At 43.4% G+C, this 19,625-nt stretch overlaps 1 protein-coding gene across 1 annotated transcript in view; it reads left to right on the top strand.

Annotated features, from left to right (window-relative positions):
* LOC107191479 (brain tumor protein-like) overlaps positions 1 to 8,799 on the top strand; it is a 108,651-nt gene extending 99,852 nt beyond the window's left edge. The window contains exon 2 of the mRNA XM_015580541.1: positions 6,218 to 8,799. Within this exon, the coding sequence (XP_015436027.1) occupies positions 6,237 to 8,633 (2,397 nt within the window). The 5' untranslated portion in view covers positions 6,218 to 6,236 and the 3' untranslated portion in view covers positions 8,634 to 8,799. The remainder of the gene's footprint in view (positions 1 to 6,217) is intronic.
* Positions 8,800 to 19,625: the final 10,826 nt, after the last annotated feature.

The raw sequence follows: 19,625 nt of genomic DNA, 5'->3' as shown, positions 1-19,625 counted from the left end.
AGTAATTAAATTTTCAAACCACAAGATGTCCCATTAAGTCTATGCAATAGTTCGAAGGTAACGATCGTTGCTCGTTGTATTCTCACCGAAACGCTTCCAAAGTTACAAGCATTTTCCACGATTGATTTGCTCTCCAAAGTCTGAATAGTGTAACGTAATACATACACTCTGGAGTCCATATATTCGTTTCACCCCCGTTACCCAGAAAATAATCTTCGATTTTGTTTCGACATCGATAAATATCTGTGCATCCATCCAATGACTTTCACCAGACCAGTGCACGAATACCCGAGACACAGTACGTATACACATCCTCTTCGCGATATTTGCTAGGGATCACGGAGTAAACGCGCAAGAGAATGCATGGGCGTTGCATCTTGTCGTCTCTCGCGATTTCCTCGATGCACTTAGGCTCGATTGCTGGGTATATACACCGAGGCATACAAAGGTGACCCGGCGAGGGGCGACAAGATTTATGGTTCGCCCTTGAGTGTTCTTTCCCGTTGGAGATCCGATCGCCTAGACAGCCGGGTAGAATTAATGCCGTTGCCATGTACATAGACGCGCGTGCTGGACTCTGGGATCGCCTCTCGGTATTATAAAAACTCGCGGGCCCAGGATACACGGGCTATCTTCGTCCTCGGAAGCAAACAAGAACAAGAAGAAGAAGAAGAGGAGGCCTCTGGTCTCTCGCGGTGCTGACCGCCGCTCCCAGGACCTTACACCGTCTCGTTCGCATCGCCAACGACTGGTTATTCGATTAACGAGAGTGGATAAGTGATTTCGCTGGTTTCACCTTCGGGGATACCGTCGAGATCTCTGTTGGTTTTAACTTCAACGTTGTACTTCGCGCCGATCCTTCAATTACGTTTGCTACCTTTTGGTTCGCGAGCGATGGCGGTTGTTCGCTTCCGAAGGTGTTTCTGACATGGATTGGTTGAGTGCTTTGTACGATGCAGCATGCACTTTTATGAAGTATTTTTTTTTTTTTTTAAATGATCTGTTGGTTTTTGGAAGATGAATTTAAGTGTCATTTGTGATTTAGTGGATAGTCTGATGCGAAAGTTTACTAACCCGTTGCCGTACGATTTCTTTTACGACTTCATTCTCGAGAATTACTTTATCGTTAATATTTTCCCAGACACAATTATATGTTATATTTATTTGAAATCTTAAATATTAATTCCAGCGGAACAGGGTTTCACGTGGACTTTAAAAAAAAACTAATAATATACATGTTTACTCAATTCAGTTTAAAATCATTATCACGTGTCTGATTCGATGTTATAAGGCAAGGGGTTAAGTACCTACGAAGTTTGGAGTGTTTAACCCTCGTGCACTGTGGTTCAGGTCAATTCGATCCGAACATACATTTTACGGAATCTGTGTGAAGTTATCATAGGTATACTAATGTGAACAAAATTTGTCGCTGTTAATTGTATTTATAATTTATTGGATCTTAGGCATTTGTGATGTTTCATAACTTGTCCGGCAGTATGAAAGTAACATTTACATTTTTGGGGTGGTCTGTAATTTCAATCGTTTAATCAATGATGATCAAATCAATTTCTTCGTGAAACATTTTATAGAAACTTCTTTTAGTTAGTAAAACTATTATAGTAGTAAACGACTGATAATATTTTTCAGTTATATTACTACTTTCTTGCCGCTGCACAAAAGGAACAACATTTGGATACTCCTACTTTTTTCTCAACATTTCTAGAAAAAGTATCAACCACTTTCATCAAAAATAAAACAGCATAATTCTCGAGCTCCAGATTAAACAAACACTCTCTTGCTACCTTATCCCATTCTCTTCTAAGAAAAAGAAGAATTAATTTTTACATTAATATTCCACCCACACAAAATGATTCTAACTGTCCCACTGTTTAAAATGATCCATCTTGTTCCCTTTATTTCACTATTAGTCCAAACATGTCCCTTCCATTTTCCATAACAATTTCTGGAACAGAGCATCGTATCATTCCAATCAGATACCCTACACCAGGCCTGGCAGAAGCCATTCGTCCCGCCAATCGCGAAACAAGACTACAACATTATTTAAAACAAACTAAACTATACAACAAACTGTGAACCTTGTCTCTTATGTCGCTAATGACGTAAATAAGCATTTGATGCGACGTTAAATACTAGAAACAAAAAACAAATATATATATACATATCTCATCGACGAGTATGAAGAACTTCGCCCTTAGTTATGGAGTCTGATTCGAGACCTTTCTTGTCCAAGGTCGTAGATCGTGGCTGACGAGGAGCTATAGGCACGGTTTTTACGGTACGCGCGTGCGCCCCGTTCCGGAGCAGACAGCCCGCGGGATGGGAAACGTGACGGGGGAGTCGAGAGTTGATACACTTCAGGGTCCTGGAAGTTGGTGGAGGGGCGAGAGGGGGATACGGCGTGACCCCTGAACGACGTTCATCGATCGGAGTGTACGCACCATGCCTGCCTCCCAGCACCCGCCACACTCTTCTATCTTCGCTCCTCCCTCCTCGAACGCTTTCCCCTTCGCCATTTGCTCTCTCCTTACCCCCTAGCGACCACGTCGTCGCCCGTCTCAATTCTTACACATTTAAGGCGGTCTTCGTTTTCTTTTTCAATAACTTTTCAACCGCAATTAAGTCGATTCCAGCGAAGAATCGGAATTTCTAGCGATGGTTCTGATGGTGGACAAATAGGCATTACAGTTCGAGTTTTATGTTCGAAATGATCGTGTCACAATTTATCGTCACTGGAAGTTTTAGTTCTTTCAAGTTTTCAACAAAATTTATATCGATTTTAGCGAAACAAACGGAACTTCTGACGATGATTCCGAGGTCGGACAAATGGTCATTAATGTTGGAGTTTATGTACAGATTTATGACTGGGTCGTTGATTCGTAGCGTAGGCACCTTCAGTCAGTACTTTCCAGATAAATTTCTATTCGTCAAAGAAAGTATTCCCAAAAATGTAACAATCGGTAAGGAAGAAGAATAGAGGAGGTGGTCCAAATACAGGCTAGTTGAAAGTATAGGATCATGTTAGGCGCTTCACCATAGCGAGAATAGTGTGAAACTACGACTCAAAAATAAAAGAAGCTTATTGTAAGTCCATACATGTTACATATTAAAAGTCTTAAACAGGGTTGGCAATAACTATTGAAGTAAAAGTGCTAATCCACATTTAGACCATTTCCTCTACACTTTACTAAAGAACAGTCCAAGCTATTCCGAAATGTTCGTTTAAAATTATCTAGTACGAAAAATATTGAGACATAATTGGTACTATATACGAATCTAAACATCGTCGAAACATCATCGTCCAATTAACACGTTCGATATCTCAAAAGCAGAATGCTTTTTGCCTTATTCACCTATATTTCATATTATTCATTATCTCTATTATACGTCCTTCTTAGTAGCCTATTAATAGATTTCTAAATTTCATTGATTATAGATAAGAATCATATGATTTCACCCTTACATTAGGGTTGCAGAAGAAATTGTTTCATTTTTCTATTACAGTTCTTACTATTTTTCATGAATATAATTTGCTCTTATGACGGAACTATTTACCAATAGTTCTTTGGCTATTGGATCTACTAAATCTATTAAATAACAGACAATGTGTTAATATCCATCAGAATGTAACAACATTCCACTGAATAGCATGTTACAAAGCCTAACCTGGAATGTGACAAAACTTCTCGAAACAACATGCCGATAGCGAATGTGTAAAAAAAAAATTTGTTTACGACCGGAACATCGCGTTCTTGGTTCGTATAATCGACGTTCCTCATGCATTCCCAGTTGTAGCACGAAAATAATGCCCAGTTATATATCGTGGACCCGTTGGTGGGGGCTTTCCGTTGTGGCTGAGGTGCACCGGCGTTCTTCAACATTCGCTATGCTAAATGTAGCTTTCCGGCGACCTCGAGCCCGCGCGAGTACTTCCCTCAGGAGCATTCACCTTTTATCTTGGGACTCGATCGAAATTCCTGCACGGAGGCACCGCGTACCACCGCGGAGAAGAGTAGCTAACCCCGACATCAGAAGTATTTCCTGGAGCGGCGAGACGCTCTTTGTTCTACCTGTTCGATTATTCTCTTTTTATCTTCATCCTTTTCTCCTTCTTCCACTCGAGCAGACTACTCCTCCCCCGCCTTCGCGTCTTTCTCCTCCCTCCTGTTCCCGGGTTCTCCACCTGGTGCGGTATCCGCGTTCGTCTCTTTCTCTTCGATCGTTGCGTCCTCGTTCCCGTCCCTGGAAAAGCGAATCGTGTCGTCGCGTGGAACACCATGAATTTACCGGTGTGCCAAGAGTAATGTGTAGAGGTACGATAACCTTCGCGTTCGTGACCTTGGACTTACAGACTACCCACCTCTCCCTCGATCCCTTATTCTTTATTTCTTCGCTTTCAGTTTCGCCCGTTTTCTGTTACCCGTTTTGCTTCTTTTCTATCTGTGTTTTATCTACCCACGGGGCACTCAGGTGAAACACGGCCGTGCTTCTCGGTCGGGGCCCGATCTAATTAGAGAGGGACCGCGACGACGTCCTGTCATCGTCAGTCGTGCCCTTCTCCAGTCGAGAACGAGTGCGGAGTAGTTGGAAAGAGAAAGAAGGATGGATGGCTGGCGTGGGAGTAGCCTCGTGAAGACGGTCAGACGACAACGTCGGGATGCGAACACAACTTCCTGTTTGCCTCTGTCCGTGGGTCACCACGACGCGCGTGGGTGAAGTGTCAACGAATGGCAACCAGCCAGACCGATCGTCAACGTGTGTATACCCGTTGATGTCCTGCTGATGGTTCTCCGTCCATTGAGAGCGGATCAACGCGCTCGTTGCTCGAACAATTAGTGGGATCGTTGGTGGCAGGGGTTAGGGGTTGGGAGGGGACGTTTCCGCGTGGAAATTAGTTCTCGTTCTTTCACGATCTCTATTCTTGTTAGCGCCGATTCTACACGTACAGAAGTGGTACCGTTACTTTTGACTGAGAAACGTCAAACTGCTGATTAGTTAACACTTCAGAGGATAAATAAGTTTGGTTGAAGCTATCTGATAGGTGCTCTACTTCTGTTCTCAGGAACACTGCAACGATATGTGCTGAACTGGTTTTTATGGCAAACAGAATTATCTCTGAATACTGCTTTCTGATATTGTCTTTTGTTAGCGATTGATGAAGAGTAAGCAGTAGAGCTTTCCAAAATGTGGTTTATTATAGCGTTATCGAAAGTACTCGTAAACACTAGGTGCTTCAGTGTTTTACGAATTCAATGTATATGTTTTGGGAATATGAAAAAAGTATGATACCTTAACAAGATTTGTTACGAATCCTCGGTACCTTGCGCTACATTCACCTGGATAATTATTTACAAAATCTTTTGAATTTAAAGTGCATTATTACCATATTAAGATAATAATAAATTATTCATTGGCACACAGAATATGAGTACAGGTTTTACAGTTACCGACGGTGGCATGTATCATACAATGATTTATTGAAACCAATTTATAACAGAATGCAAATAAATTATGTGACCACCAATTCCATTAAAGCCTGGCCTCATACTACTGGCCAGAGATGGGCAAATTCATTGTTTAAATCAAGAGTGTTGAGTTACCAATAAAAGTTTAAAAACCAAGTACTTCGTTACTTTTAATTGATTAAACGTAGAAATTCCAATTTTAATAATAAAATAATACTTGTTCTTGAACAAGCGAACACTTGGCAAACAATTATTTAATCTCATTAACTATTCAAAACTCAGGATCACTCTGATACTGCTGTTTTTCACCACTTATTATTCGAATAAAATTCTGCTCAACTCTGCTTTTTACCAATAGTGTACATCGTCATACGTAAAATTGCAAAGGTTTGCGACAATAATCAAGTACATCCAAATTTAATTTCCCAACCACATTAAGAGATTTAAAGTACAGTAAATCTATATCGTTTAGCTTTTCATTTACAAGCTCATTGACCTTCCTCGATGTAAATCCGTCACCAAAATTAGCTAAAGTTCAATGAACGTCTAACACGACGAGTAGTGCAAAAAAAAAAAAAAAAAAAAAAGAACGTAATTGCGTGGTGGTATTCTTTCTCGCAAACCCTTGATTAGATAATTAAATTTGAAAAAATAAAATAGCATAAACAAAAAATAAATACAATAATGGAGAAGGAACAGTCCTTAAAACGTGCCCATCTGTTTTTTGTTAACAGGGATGCCGGTTGACTGAAGATGGCCTCGCCGACACTCTCGCTGGAATCGCGCGCGAATTCCATCGGGTCCCTGGCCTCGCTGTCTCCGCTTACAGTGAGCGGCAGTTCTCCGCCTGCAAGCGACTCGGCGATCTGCGACGTCGACAGCTGCGATCTCTGCCTCGACTCACAGAAACCTGGGGAGGCGCCCTGCCCGCGGTGCCGTTTAGGAGGCGCCGGCGGCGTTCGCTGCACCGGCTGTAAATCCATCGAATCCGACGCTGTTGCACGTTGTTTCGACTGCGCAAACTTCCTTTGTCCTAATTGCGTGATGGCTCATCAGTTCATGCACTGCTTCGAGGGTCATCGAGTGCTCAATCTGGGGGACTCGAAGCTGGAAACAGTGACCAGTACAGCGAGCACTGAGATACCGAAGAATAATCTGATGATCAACGGGGGTGGTAACGGAAACGGGGAGAAAGTACCGTATTGTCCACGACACAAACAGGAGCTGCTCAAATATTTTTGTCGCACCTGCACCGGTTTGGTGTGCAAAGAGTGCACGATCACCGATCATCCGGCACCGTTACACGATTGCGCGCACATTTCCGAGGTCGGCACGCAACAGCTCGAGGCGATGGCAAGAGTGGTTCAGGAGTGCAGAGCCAAAGCGGCGGACGTCCGAGCCGCTGTGAAGGCAGCGGATCACGGGGCTGCCCGGTTACAGGTGCAGTATCACAAAGCCCAGAACGAGATCAACGACACGTTTCAGTTCTACCGATCGATGCTCGAGGAACGGAAGCAAGAACTATTGAAGGAGCTCGAATCTGTGTTCTCCACCAAACAGATATCTCTTGGGGTGCTGACGCAAAAAGCGAACGAGATGGCCGATAAGATACTCCAGACGTGCGAGTGCGTCGAACGATTGACCAAATACACCACCATCACCGAGGTACTGATGGTCAAGAAGCTTCTCGACTCGAAGCTCCAGTTACTATTGAACTACACGCCGGATATCAGTAGCCAAACCGTCGATCTAGAGTTTGTCAGCAACTATCAAGCCATCCAAGTGGGCGTACGAAACACATTCGGTTATGTACGAAGCAACAACGAGAGCAACGCCGGACCGATCGGCAAGCAACCGCCTATCGCACGACCGACAGCGCTCTCCAGCAACGGTAATAACGGAAGCAACTCCAGCAATGGACCTAACAGCGCTGGATCCCTGGGCGGTCTGCTTTTGGACCGACCGTATAGCAACGGCCTGATACCTTCTACCTCAACCTGCGCCTCGTCCACATCACCGTCGTCGTTCGATACAAACAGCAGCGTGATCACGAAACGTTTCAGCTCCGCGAACAGCCTGGGCCCGTTCTCGACGGCGATCAGTGATCTAAACTTGAACGGCATCAACGCGAATCCTTACGAGAAATGGAGCAACGGTGGCAGCGACGCTTACCCCGTGGTCACCACGAACGATCATTTCTCGATGCCGACGTCCGTCGCCGCCGTGGCTAACGCCGGTTCCGGCGACTCTGTGCTCGACTTAACATCCAAGCTGATGTCCGCTGCCGCGATATTCCCGCCGAAATCACAGATCAAACGACAAAAAATGATCTACCACTGTAAATTCGGTGAATTCGGCGTCATGGAGGGTCAGTTCACCGAGCCGTCCGGTGTCGCGGTGAACGCGCAGAACGATATTATCGTCGCAGATACAAACAATCATCGTATCCAGATCTTCGACAAGGAGGGAAGGTTTAAGTTCCAGTTCGGCGAGTGCGGCAAACGCGACGGTCAGCTTCTCTATCCGAACCGTGTCGCCGTGGTGAAAACATCAGGCGATATAATCGTCACCGAACGGTCCCCCACCCATCAGATACAGATCTACAATCAGTACGGTCAGTTCGTGCGTAAATTCGGGGCAAACATCCTCCAACATCCCCGCGGCGTCACCGTAGACTCGAAAGGCCGTATCGTCGTGGTCGAGTGCAAAGTGATGCGCGTGATCATCTTCGACCAAGCTGGCAACGTCCTACAGAAGTTCGGTTGCTCGAAGCATCTCGAGTTTCCGAACGGTGTGGTCGTGAACGACAAACAGGAGATCTTCATCAGCGACAATCGTGCCCATTGCGTGAAGGTGTTCAATTACGACGGCGCATATCTACGGCAGATCGGCGGAGAGGGGATCACGAACTACCCGATCGGTGTCGGGATCAACGCGATCGGCGAGATACTGATCGCCGACAATCACAATAACTTTAATCTGACGATATTCACGCAGGACGGACAACTGGTATCGGCGTTGGAGAGCAAGGTGAAGCACGCGCAGTGCTTCGACGTCGCGTTGATGGACGACGGTTCGGGCGTGTTGGCCAGCAAGGATTACCGGCTCTACATTTATCGTTACGTACAAGTACCACCGATCGGCATGTAGACCAACGACACACAGCGACGCCGGCAATGATCGTCGACCCAGAATTGTGGTCGTCGCGTTCTCATCGTTGTCGTTGTTGCTCGTTTTTTGCCGGGATTGTTTTACGACGGCCACGCACGGCCGGGATCTCATCGATCTAATAAGTGTTTTTTTTTTCAATTTTTTTTTTTTTTTTTTTTTTTTTACTTACACTTGCCTATCTTCTTATTCGCCCCCCACCTCACCTATATTACTACCCAAAACTTGCTCGTGCTCACTTCGCCTATCCCCCAAATCCCCTTCGCTCGAGACACCTACCCTCTCATCACCACCACACACACACACACACACACTCCCGTTCACGAGAACGAAAAATCGACGAACTACCAAGCAAGCGCACGCGAGCGAGTAACTGGCTAATCGAGTTGTCGAAAATTCAAGGTGACAGGCCTTAACCCACAGGGGAGGGACACGCACGCGATTCTTGGCGAGTAAACGCGCGCTGCCTTCTGTGGACGCGGAGGGAGAATCATTCGAAAGTCGCCGCGCGTTCCAGAAAGAAAGAAAAATGGGACCTTGGACAATTGTCTCTCAAGGGGACACGCATATATATACATATGTTTAGAGAACCGAAAAGAAGATTTGTTTTTTTTTTCTCGATCGACAATGAAAGGGGACGGAAAACCCGATAAGCGGTAAAAAAAAAATAAAAAATAAAAATACGCTCGCGTGACTTGCAAAACCGCGTACCCCGATGGATCCTCTCCGAGGCGTCGTACGCGCGAGCGCGCACGCGTGTGCGAGAACAATGCTAGTGACGAAAAATTGAGAGAAAACGCAAAAAGGAATGAATGGAATGAATTTGAAAACAAAAAACGGAAAAAAGCCGCCGGGCGACTTCGCGAGCACGCCCGTTTCTTTTTCTTTTTTTTTTTTTTTTTTTTATATATACCGCGTGCGCGCGTCGGAAACGCGTGTGGTGTTGTGTACCCGAAATGCGCACGCGCGGAACCATGGAAAGACACACGAGGACGTGTAAGCGCGTATACGCGGACAAACTTACTTGTTAATGTTGTTATAACTGAAAATACTGTTGTTGTTGTTTAGTTGTAGAGCTCGCCGCCGCTAGTCACTGTAAACCCCCTTTTCCTTATACCCTAAACCTATCCCCCTTAATCCTGTTCACCCGATCACTTTTTTTTTTTCCTTCTTCCATACCGATCTAACCCATTCTTACCCCCACATATCCTTCTTCCTATCCCCTATGTTTCTCCTTCTCGTCATCCTCTCGATCGAAAGCCGCGAGGGACGTTTCTTTTTCCAAGTATCTCGAGAATGTATCACGTTTTCTACACGCATATTTTCGTCAGAAAGGGTTGTGCAAAACGAACGAACATGTGTCCGTCCGTACCCTTAAACACGATTCTACCGGATTTGGGACCGGACCTCGAGCACGCTCGACAGACCAACCGGCGTGTCGTGGGGGGGGGGGGAAGGCGGCCCTAAACTACTCCACGACCCCGAAAAAAGCGAAAAGAGGAATTGCCGAGAAAAATCGTGTATCGGATATGTTTAGCAACGCCAGAGCAAGCTTTTGTTTTCGTCGTCGTTCTCTCTCTTCCTCTCGCGCGTGTGGCGTAGAAAGATGGCGCCCAGGGTGACCTCGATCGACGTCTTTGAACACCTTGGATCGGGTACCAGAATCCGATCGTCGAGAATATCGATCGCCGCGTGATCTGTTGGAAACGCCCGACACAAACTACACACCCTTTAGCTCCAATAATTCGAGAATGTTCTCTCGCGATTAAGAGAAGGGACAGATCGAACCGTTGCATCGATGTCCTTCCCACCTGAACCCCTTCCTCTATCCTTGCGCGTAGTTTTTCTTTTCCTTTAGGTGGTTATGCAGATGTTCTTTTATATTTATACGTACACACACACATACGAGTTTACCTTTTTCTTTTCTTTAGTGACAACTCCGACGGATATTCGCGTTCAGATGCATTTAAACTTACGATCGGAGTGACGATGGTTCAACACCGTCTTGATCCTTTTTTGTCCCTCTTACTTTTCTGTTTCGTCTGTTCTCTTGTTTTATTTTTTGTTTCCCCTATTTTCACCGTATCCTTGTTCATAGTGCACCGGTTTGTGTCCTTTTTCCAGGATGTTCGCAAACCCCCCGCCCCCCTTTTAGTTCGCTCACTATCGAGCCTCGAGCACGCGCGTGAAACTTCGTAGTTTTGTGACCTTCTAGTGTCCGTTCCTTTGTTTCGTATTTCGTTGACGATCGGCAGCACGGGGGCGATCTGTCGTGAAGGAAAGTGAAAGTATGAGGGGGGTGGGGGCTGAAACCACGAAAGAAGAATGCGTGAGGGACGCTTTTTTCTCTTTCTCGTTTACCTGGAAAGGGGGAGGGGAAGAACAGTGGAACCGTAGGCGCTTTCTTTCTCGTCCTCCTCGACCCGATCCTCGTGGAGGCGAACCTTCCCGGAAATGTTCGATCGAGGCGAACCGATTTCCGGGGAGGGGAATGGGCATCGATCGAAGCACGATCCACATTGTGACAGGGCCAACACGTTCCCGAGCATACAACCACGGTAGCACGATCGCTGAAGAAGAGGCGAATCTCGGACGTGTTCTCCTTCCACATTCTTCTTTTGATCTGACTTTACTTTAATCGTAGTGGTGTTAAAGTAGTGAGTAGTCGTAGTGAGTTTTTTCTCAGTTTTTTTCTTCTTTTTTTTCTTAGTAACGACGTAGGGAATCACTGCTCTATCCGTTTGCTCTCTTCCCTCCTCCACCCTCTGTTACAATCGGGATCTGTGGAGGATCCTGATCCAGTGACCGGACGCGCCCACCTGTGTAACCATGACCACACACACACACATAGAACCGTCATCATCCCCATCGCCTAACGTCAGTATCCCACCTCCCATGCTCCAAGAAAACAAAGAAAAAGCACCACGACCGTTCTCTTTCCTTTAGTATGACCAAGTAAAGAAACGTTTTTGCGCCTAGTGTTCTTTCTGAATTTTCGAATGTATAGTATTAATATATTTTGTTGGATGAGTCGACGGATAACACGAGCCTGACCGGGGCTCCTATGACGCGACCTCATGCATGTTTATTATTACAATATTATTTTTTATTATTATTATTATCATTATTATTATTATTATTATTATTAACATTATTGTATGTATGTATTATTATTGTATTATTATGATTTTTTTTTTTTAATTTTTATCCATTATTTAAAATGCCTCACTGCCACGGGGGCCGGAACAGTGTTACGATTTTTGATGCATTATCCTTCGATGCAGATTACCTATAAACTAGTTCTTTTTCTTCTGTCTCTCTGTCACACGACGACAACGACGCGTCGTTATTTTTGTTTGGTACGCGACGAGGCTAGCTGGCGTGTTCTTTTATGTTCCTCGGTGTCGAACGGCTGAAAACCACGAATTCTCGAGGATCTCACGCCCGAGAAAATTAGTTTGTTTTCTCTAACGAAGCTGACTTTCGCAAGTTTCGTATCCGTCTTTGTGTCCTCTATTCCCGAAAATTGTGGAAAGCCCCTCACCGGCCGGTCCAGAATTTTCGGGCGCACGATCGAAATCGTGTCTTCGAACACGTGTATCGATTCAAGGGTTGATCGTTGGAAATCGACAGTTGCTACGCGCATTTTACGAACCCGTTGTTATTACCGTCTCTGGGACACTTTTTATTTTTCTCGTACACGGACCACGCATATAGATTATTCGTTGATTTTAAACTTTGGATCCCTCGTGAACTGACCGGGCAACTGTCCTTTGCGGGAAATACACCCATGATAATAACGGGGACACGAAGAACGAAGAACCCGGAGCTCGACTGTCGAAGTTCATAGTACACCACAGAAAAGAAAAGACTTGCAAACGCGTAGAAGTGTAATTATTATAGTACGAATGAAAAAAAGGGAAAAGAAAATTGTTAGTCGTATTATTGTTTGCGCTGTGAGATAATTTTTAGTTTTAAAAGAGGCTCTGAACTTCCGAAAAATCGCGATTTAAGCCCGAAAATCCGCCAGAACAGTCGACGCCCATACGAAAAGTCTTGCAAGCCTGTGATCCTCGATGATTCGTCGTCGGGATATTAGTCATTCGTCGTCGAGGTTGTATCGTTCGTAGTAAGGAATGACGATGTACTGAAGCTCAGGGCACAGCTGTTCATGTGCAACGAATGTAACATGCCATCAGCATTTTGAAAGGAGTACGGTCCTGCGTTTGATGCAATAAGACCACAGGAAACACCTATACGCGTAACCGAATCCACACACTTTGTAGCGTAAGTGGAGAAGTCACGTAGGTCTAATGCTAGCCCACCTGATAGAGAGCTGGATATATTATTGTTCGACTCGAGATTCTTGCTTACTGATGTTTTCATTTTTTTCTTTTTACCGATACTTTGACGCCGCGCATGCGCTCGATCTGTTTATAGTAATCGATCCCATTTTTTTGCTCGGCTGAATCGTGCGTCATGACGATCTCTCGCGTGATACGGCCCTGGGTGGGCACGACACCGCGGGACAATTCGAACTGGTGTTCTCGTTGCTTTCGTTCTCGAGAACGTTGAAATATTGTTTCACGACGGACAGCGTAACTGGCCAGTTAGTTTTGTCCGTCGAGGAATATTTTCGGGACGTGAAACAGCGAGACTGTCGGTTCGACGATTTCCGATCGAGCTACGACCCGATCGGACGAAGCTTCTCCCGCGGCTGTTTTATTGGAGCAGGTTGCCGTGCATGTTTCGCAGTATTCCAGCCAGTTTTCAAGCGGCAGTCTGCTCGACGGGCGTATGGATCACACAGCGACAAAATGATCGTGTTTAGATAGAAAATACATGAGAGGAGAGGGATCACAACCGAGAAAATTCGCGTCGACGATGTATTTTTCGCTAACACGACGCCTTTTTCTCAGTTTCCGCGTAAACCTTTCTTCTGTGCTGTAAATTTCTTTTGTTTTTACATTTTCCGGGAAGAAAAATAATTGTAGATCGACGGTGTTTTTGTTTCGTCGAAGAGGGACGCGTGTGTTACTCTGTTTGTTTCGCGAGAGACGGGAAACGGGGATGATCCCACTCTGTATTTCAGCCGAGAGAGCCCTCTCCTTTCGCGTTGAAACGACGATTAATCGTGACGGTTTAATTCCAATTTTGAGATCGCATCACGACGCATATCTCTGTCCATTAGTATTTAAAAATCGCGCACGTACACGCCTGTGTTGATTCGTAGTTATTATTAATATTATTACTCGTATATTATTATTCATTACTATTAATTATTAGTTATTGTATTAATATTATTACGTTTATTACGATTCTATACGAACACACCCACTCCCGCGTCGGAACACCGAAAGCAAGTCAAAATATAGTCGGAAAGAAAACAAAAAGAGACACGTGTGTATGCCATCTTTGCCAGCTAGCCATCACCACCACTTCTCTCTCACCTCCCACTTTTTCTTTTGTTTACGCTATTCTCGTCTTTTTTTTTTTTTTTTTTTTCATTTTTTTCGTCTTAGTGGGAGTAGCGCGAACAAAGTAAAAATAGGGAGGGGGGGAGGAGCGAAGAAAGGAGTACAGCACCTACTTTGATTACGCATTATTCCCAAAGTAAGAAATGAAGTGTACATGTGTGTGCGTGTGTGTGCCTGTTGCGTCGTATTTCTTGTATTTGCGCGCGCTCTATTTTTTTTCTTTTGCATCCCCGAGATACATAATCTCCCGACGGGGGTATACAGGAACGCAGAAACACAAGAATGAAACAAACATTGCGACTCTCTCTCCTTTTTTTGTACTGGTTTGTTATGTTATTATTTTTAGACGATACAACCCCAATTGTTCTTAATTTAAATGTAAATCGTATTTTTGTTTGTTTTTTAGTTATTTTTTGTTGTAAAATGCTTTTTAATAATATTTTCAGTTCACATTACACGACACCGGTTGTGGTTTTGGTCTCACTTTATTATTTTTTTTTTTTTCGATCTTTCTCTCACTCTGTACGTACACGCTACTCCAGCCAACTTTTACCCACGCCCCCTGTTCCCTCAAAAGAACCATCCACCCCGTGTTCCTTTTTCTTTCGTTCGTTTCAAGGTCGATCGTGTTCGAGCGAATTCGAAAAGATCGCTCGAAAACGTCGTTATCGACGAAAACGCCGAGACGAGTTTCGATAAACAGCTCTGTGCACCAGCTACAAACAGATTAACGTTTCACACAGCCCGGGCAGTTCGAGATTTCTGAGCCGTTACCTTGACAAACGTAAGTCTCGCGCAGCCGGATTGCAAAATACTTTTTTTTTTTATTCGTTTGCCGTGTACAGTTGCGCGCCGATCAATCAAACTGACATTGTTGTTGAAATAAAACGTCCAATTTTTATAACAGCAGTTTTGCGTATTTGTACTTAAGCGGTGAAACCAAGCGGAACGTTCTACTGGATTTAACACGTTGGCTTCTAGGGTAAGGTTCTTAAAACCAAATCGAAACTCATGTGTCTAATATTTAGCTTTTTCAACATTCTGAAGTCATACGTTATTGTTTTCATTTAACAGCTGACTGGAAAGATGCATTTTTTTATTCCAGTCGAAAAATTGTGTCGCTCGTGGACGAGTGATATGGTTGTCAATGTGTTGTAATTGACCAACGAGAAACATCGGATCTATTTATTTATTTATTTATTTATTTATTTTCGTCCTTTATACGGTCGATGAAACATTCATCCACTTTTTCCATCCAGACTAGATCACTTTGCAAGCATTCCTCGATCTCAAACCAAACATTCCACTTTAGCATTAGGTATTGCTGTGTTCTATTTTTATTTTTTTTATATATGTATAGTGGCATGCAAAAGTATCAAGTCGTACAATTTTTTGTAACACATTCCACCGAAACATCTATGGTTATGCTAATATCAAAAATACATACTGTTCCACGGTACTCGCATAATTTCGAGTACTCTTTTTTTTTGTTTTTTAAGTTGACCAATATCTTATCCTACTTTACGTTCACAAGTTTTCATACAGTATCGCTATGATCTGATACTTCTGCATCATTCCTGTAGCTTAGTAATTAATGGTACCTATACCTTATTCAACGAGTCGAATCAGTAACTATAATCAAAAGAAGGTAATGATCATTTATATACGACAGGGACACAGACAATTGTCAGCTAATATCTAGACTAGCACGCGAACGTTAGTTATTCTAACTGATTCGTCTCGTTGAACGGACAATAGACCACGGATGTTCCAGGCGAATCCACCAAGAATTTTCCTATTTCAATTTACAAAAACAAGAATTCAATTTCATTTATTGAAAGAATTGAATTTCATTTTTCTCATCAAAACTAAAGGAGAAACTTTCTTGCACGTTATCAGAGTTTCTCCTTTATCCTATTTCGAACCGAACAAATACGCAACAATCGCAAACTCCGTGGTCTAAGGACAGCAGCCCGTGCATTTTGCTTTGTGAAATCCATTTTTGTTGCGAAGTACAACTTTCTAGTCGAGTAGCTAGCGTAGCACTTCAGTTCTCTCGTATCCCTCGATAACCCTACCGGGGGAACGTGAACGTCGCGGAGGAACACGTCCGAAGGGGCCGCAAGGAAGCGTGTTGCCGGATCACGAAGGCGGTGTGGTATATACGGGCAAACGAGATCGAAAGGCCCGAGGAGTCTCATGACCGTGAGAAAGACGACGACGATGAGAGGGTTCTTCGACGTTTTACACGCGGTAGTCGAAACCCTCTGGAACTCGAAATAAACGGGGGATCGGTTGCTCTCACAGACCGCCTCGTTTCACGCGTGGTTACCTGTTTGCTCTCTCTCTCTCTTTCTCTGTTGGACCTTCACCGGAGGAAGGACAATGCTCGCGGATCGGACATGGACTTTGGGAACGGGAAAACGATTCCGTGAAACGACAGGGAGACCCTTCGTAACCAAGACGTTGCTCGTAGCTATTTCAAGGATTCCCAGACGATACGATTCGTTGTACAATTAATTATACAACATAAGTGGCTTCGATCGTTTCAAAGACAATTGCAACGTTTGTGGCACGATTGTACAATTTATGCATGCTAAACATCTATCGATCTGTCTTTACAACTATGCAATTCGTCGTACAACTTCAAGTACGACAAATCGAATCGTCTGTGGGCCGTTATAGTCGATGTTGCTTGTCCTTTTAGCTACCAAACTGCACGCGATCAAACTCCTACGGGGTCCACTTCACGTCGCCCAAAATCGTGTTACCGACGGTTATTACGTTGAAGCTGATTTACCGACGGGTACACATTTCAATATGTTCGTGGACGCGTGACGTCGGTCAAAGTCGAAACAGTGCGTAATAATTGTTAATGAAACGTTTTTTTTTCTGAGAAATTTAAGGTGAATCTTTCTTGCGCTTGGTGCAATTGTAACTTTTTATTATGTCAGGGCGGAATACGGTGATCGAAGCGCGATCGGAGACAAATCATGGCGTTTAACCCTCTACTGCCTAGTATAACTTTGAAGTTACTTTTACCATTATTAAGCAAATAAGAATGGTCTATTCCATAGTTGACCGATATAATTTGAAAATTACAATATAGTTGCTCATTTATAAATGCACTACTGCCCAGAGTGCTCTTAAAGTCAGAAACCTATTTTAAAAAAGACTGAGACCTTAAAAATGAAAAATGTTTTTTTTTGTGTGTTCAACTGGCCAGTAGTGAACAGTATACCAACAGAAAATTAATTTGGGTTGTAGAGAGTTAATTGTGATCGAGTTGGGCAGAATACTGAATTGTGACGTCGTCATTGGTTGCTGCTTGTCAATCCTTTCGCTACGACACGATGAAACGAAAAATTGGTCTACATCTCGAAGTCATATTTGTACGTGAATCACTTATGCTAGGAGGTAAATGTTTGTATTTTCAAAGTAAAGTGCATGATATCAGTGGTAGAGTGCGGATATTTATCCGAGGACAAATTTTTGTGGATCACTTTGCAGACCTTGGAGTTAAATGGAAGTTTTCTTAATGTCTAGTAAAAGCGAATTTCAATCGAAAAAACATTTCAATCGAAAGGTTCTGAATACAATAAAAATATCATTGATTGTTGTTAACTCCTTGCCTTATAGTACCGATTCAGACTAGTGGCGAAGACTTCGAACTGAATTCGATAAATTTGAATGTTATTACGTTGATATAAGTCGATATCAAATTCTATTTTGCTGTTATTAATACTCGAACTGAATGTACGCTTGTGATTATATAAGATGTAATACATCTTCTTTCTGAAAAATTGTTAACAAGAAAGTAATCCCCTGGCGGACGCATCTGTGAAGAAAATCGTAAGGCAAGTGGTTGAAGTTTTCGGTCTACTGATTATTTGGCTAACATATTCGCTGCAAATCCATAAAATCTGCAGTCTACTCTCTTATCTACCTCTTTCGATCATTTCACAGTATTTATACTCATTTCAAAGTACAGATTTTTTCTATTGGTCACGTAGCAAAGTCCACAAGAAACATTCATATTATTTATTTCATCCTTCATCTTATAAAAATTCGAAAGTAATCGTGTTTAATATCAGTAAATTCGTTTTGGTAGTCACCTTTCGTTATTCGAGAAATGTTATAATTACACGAATATTTGTACGCATATTCTAAATAGACAGTTCTACACGCTCAATATTGAAGTCAACAGAACAATTGTCGAAGTGTCAGCAGCACAAGGATTAAACAAGCACATTACGCAAAGTCAACACCTTTTTACTATAATCTCATTGTTCTCTCAAAGTTCAGCCCAAAAAATTCAAGCTAAAAATTTCAACATACCGAAATCTTTCCATTTTCAAGTTATCAGCTCGAAACAGTCTATTACTGTTCTTGTCTAATTCACGTAAACAGAAACATCGAAGAAACAAAATTGTTATAAATACAAGGTACAAACAGAATTAAAAAAAAAATTCGATCAACATAGGATGTCTCCGCGCGAGAAGTCGGAGATCGTCGGTATAACTCCCATGACAAAAAAAGTTACTTCCGAAAAGTCGAAGGGTGAAAAAAGGATCGCGGATCGGCGAGAAGATCGGCCACTCGCCACGGATTCTTCGGGATGCTCGGCGGTATCGATTGCGGAGGGATGAATTAATAGTATCGAGAGAAGAAATTTAAGAAAAGAGATTTAAGAAAAACGGGGAAAACGTGTTTTTTAGAAACCTTATAGCGGATTATAGATGTCGCATAATATATATTTTTGTACGTTTGCAGTGCGTGGTATTTGTGGCGGATTGCGTCGAGCATCGTCGAAGAGACGGGACACGAGATAAGAGAGAGATAGAGAGAGAGGGCATAAGAGTGGAAGGGTGTGTGAGGGGATGCTAGTTAGAGGGTGAAGAAACAAAGTATTTTTTTTCTCTTAGTAATATCGAGGATGTCGTTTGCAAACGTGATACTAAACCCAGGTCGAAACGTTGCTCGTGGCGATTGACGGCCGAAAAAACAGACCGTCAGAGGGACGAGACACACGACCAGAACATCCTCCTAGAAAAAAAAAGTAAAATACAAAAACCTCCCCTCCCCCGACATCGGGCGTAAAGACGAATTTCACTCGAGACACCGAATATTAGCGGCGCGCGACGACTCTGTGTGTGTGTGTGTGTGTGTGTGTGTGTATGTAATCAAGAGAGGAACAAAAAAAAAAAGAAGAAGAAGAACCAATGTGAAGCAAAAAAGGTTAAAAACTTTCCCCGGGCCCAACTAATGTTACTTTATTGAAAATAGACGAAAAATCGATACGAACGAAATAAAAAGAGAGACGACTACAGTGAGATGACGCGAAAGGTACTTGCGAGCGAGCGAGCGAGTGTGTGTTTGCGGTCTCAGAGAGAGTGAGATGGAGTGCGTGCGAAGACGTTGTGTACGGTTGCAAATCGCGTTACACGGCCGTGGGTGGAAGAGAATGCCAAATGAAAAAAACAAAACGGGGGAGCCA

This window comes from Dufourea novaeangliae, unplaced genomic scaffold (assembly GCF_001272555.1).
Source record: "Dufourea novaeangliae isolate 0120121106 unplaced genomic scaffold, ASM127255v1 scaffold269, whole genome shotgun sequence".
Taxonomy (NCBI): Eukaryota; Metazoa; Arthropoda; class Insecta; order Hymenoptera; family Halictidae; genus Dufourea; species Dufourea novaeangliae.
Note: the sequence above shows the minus strand (reverse complement) of the source record. Positions and strands in the feature narration are given on the sequence as shown.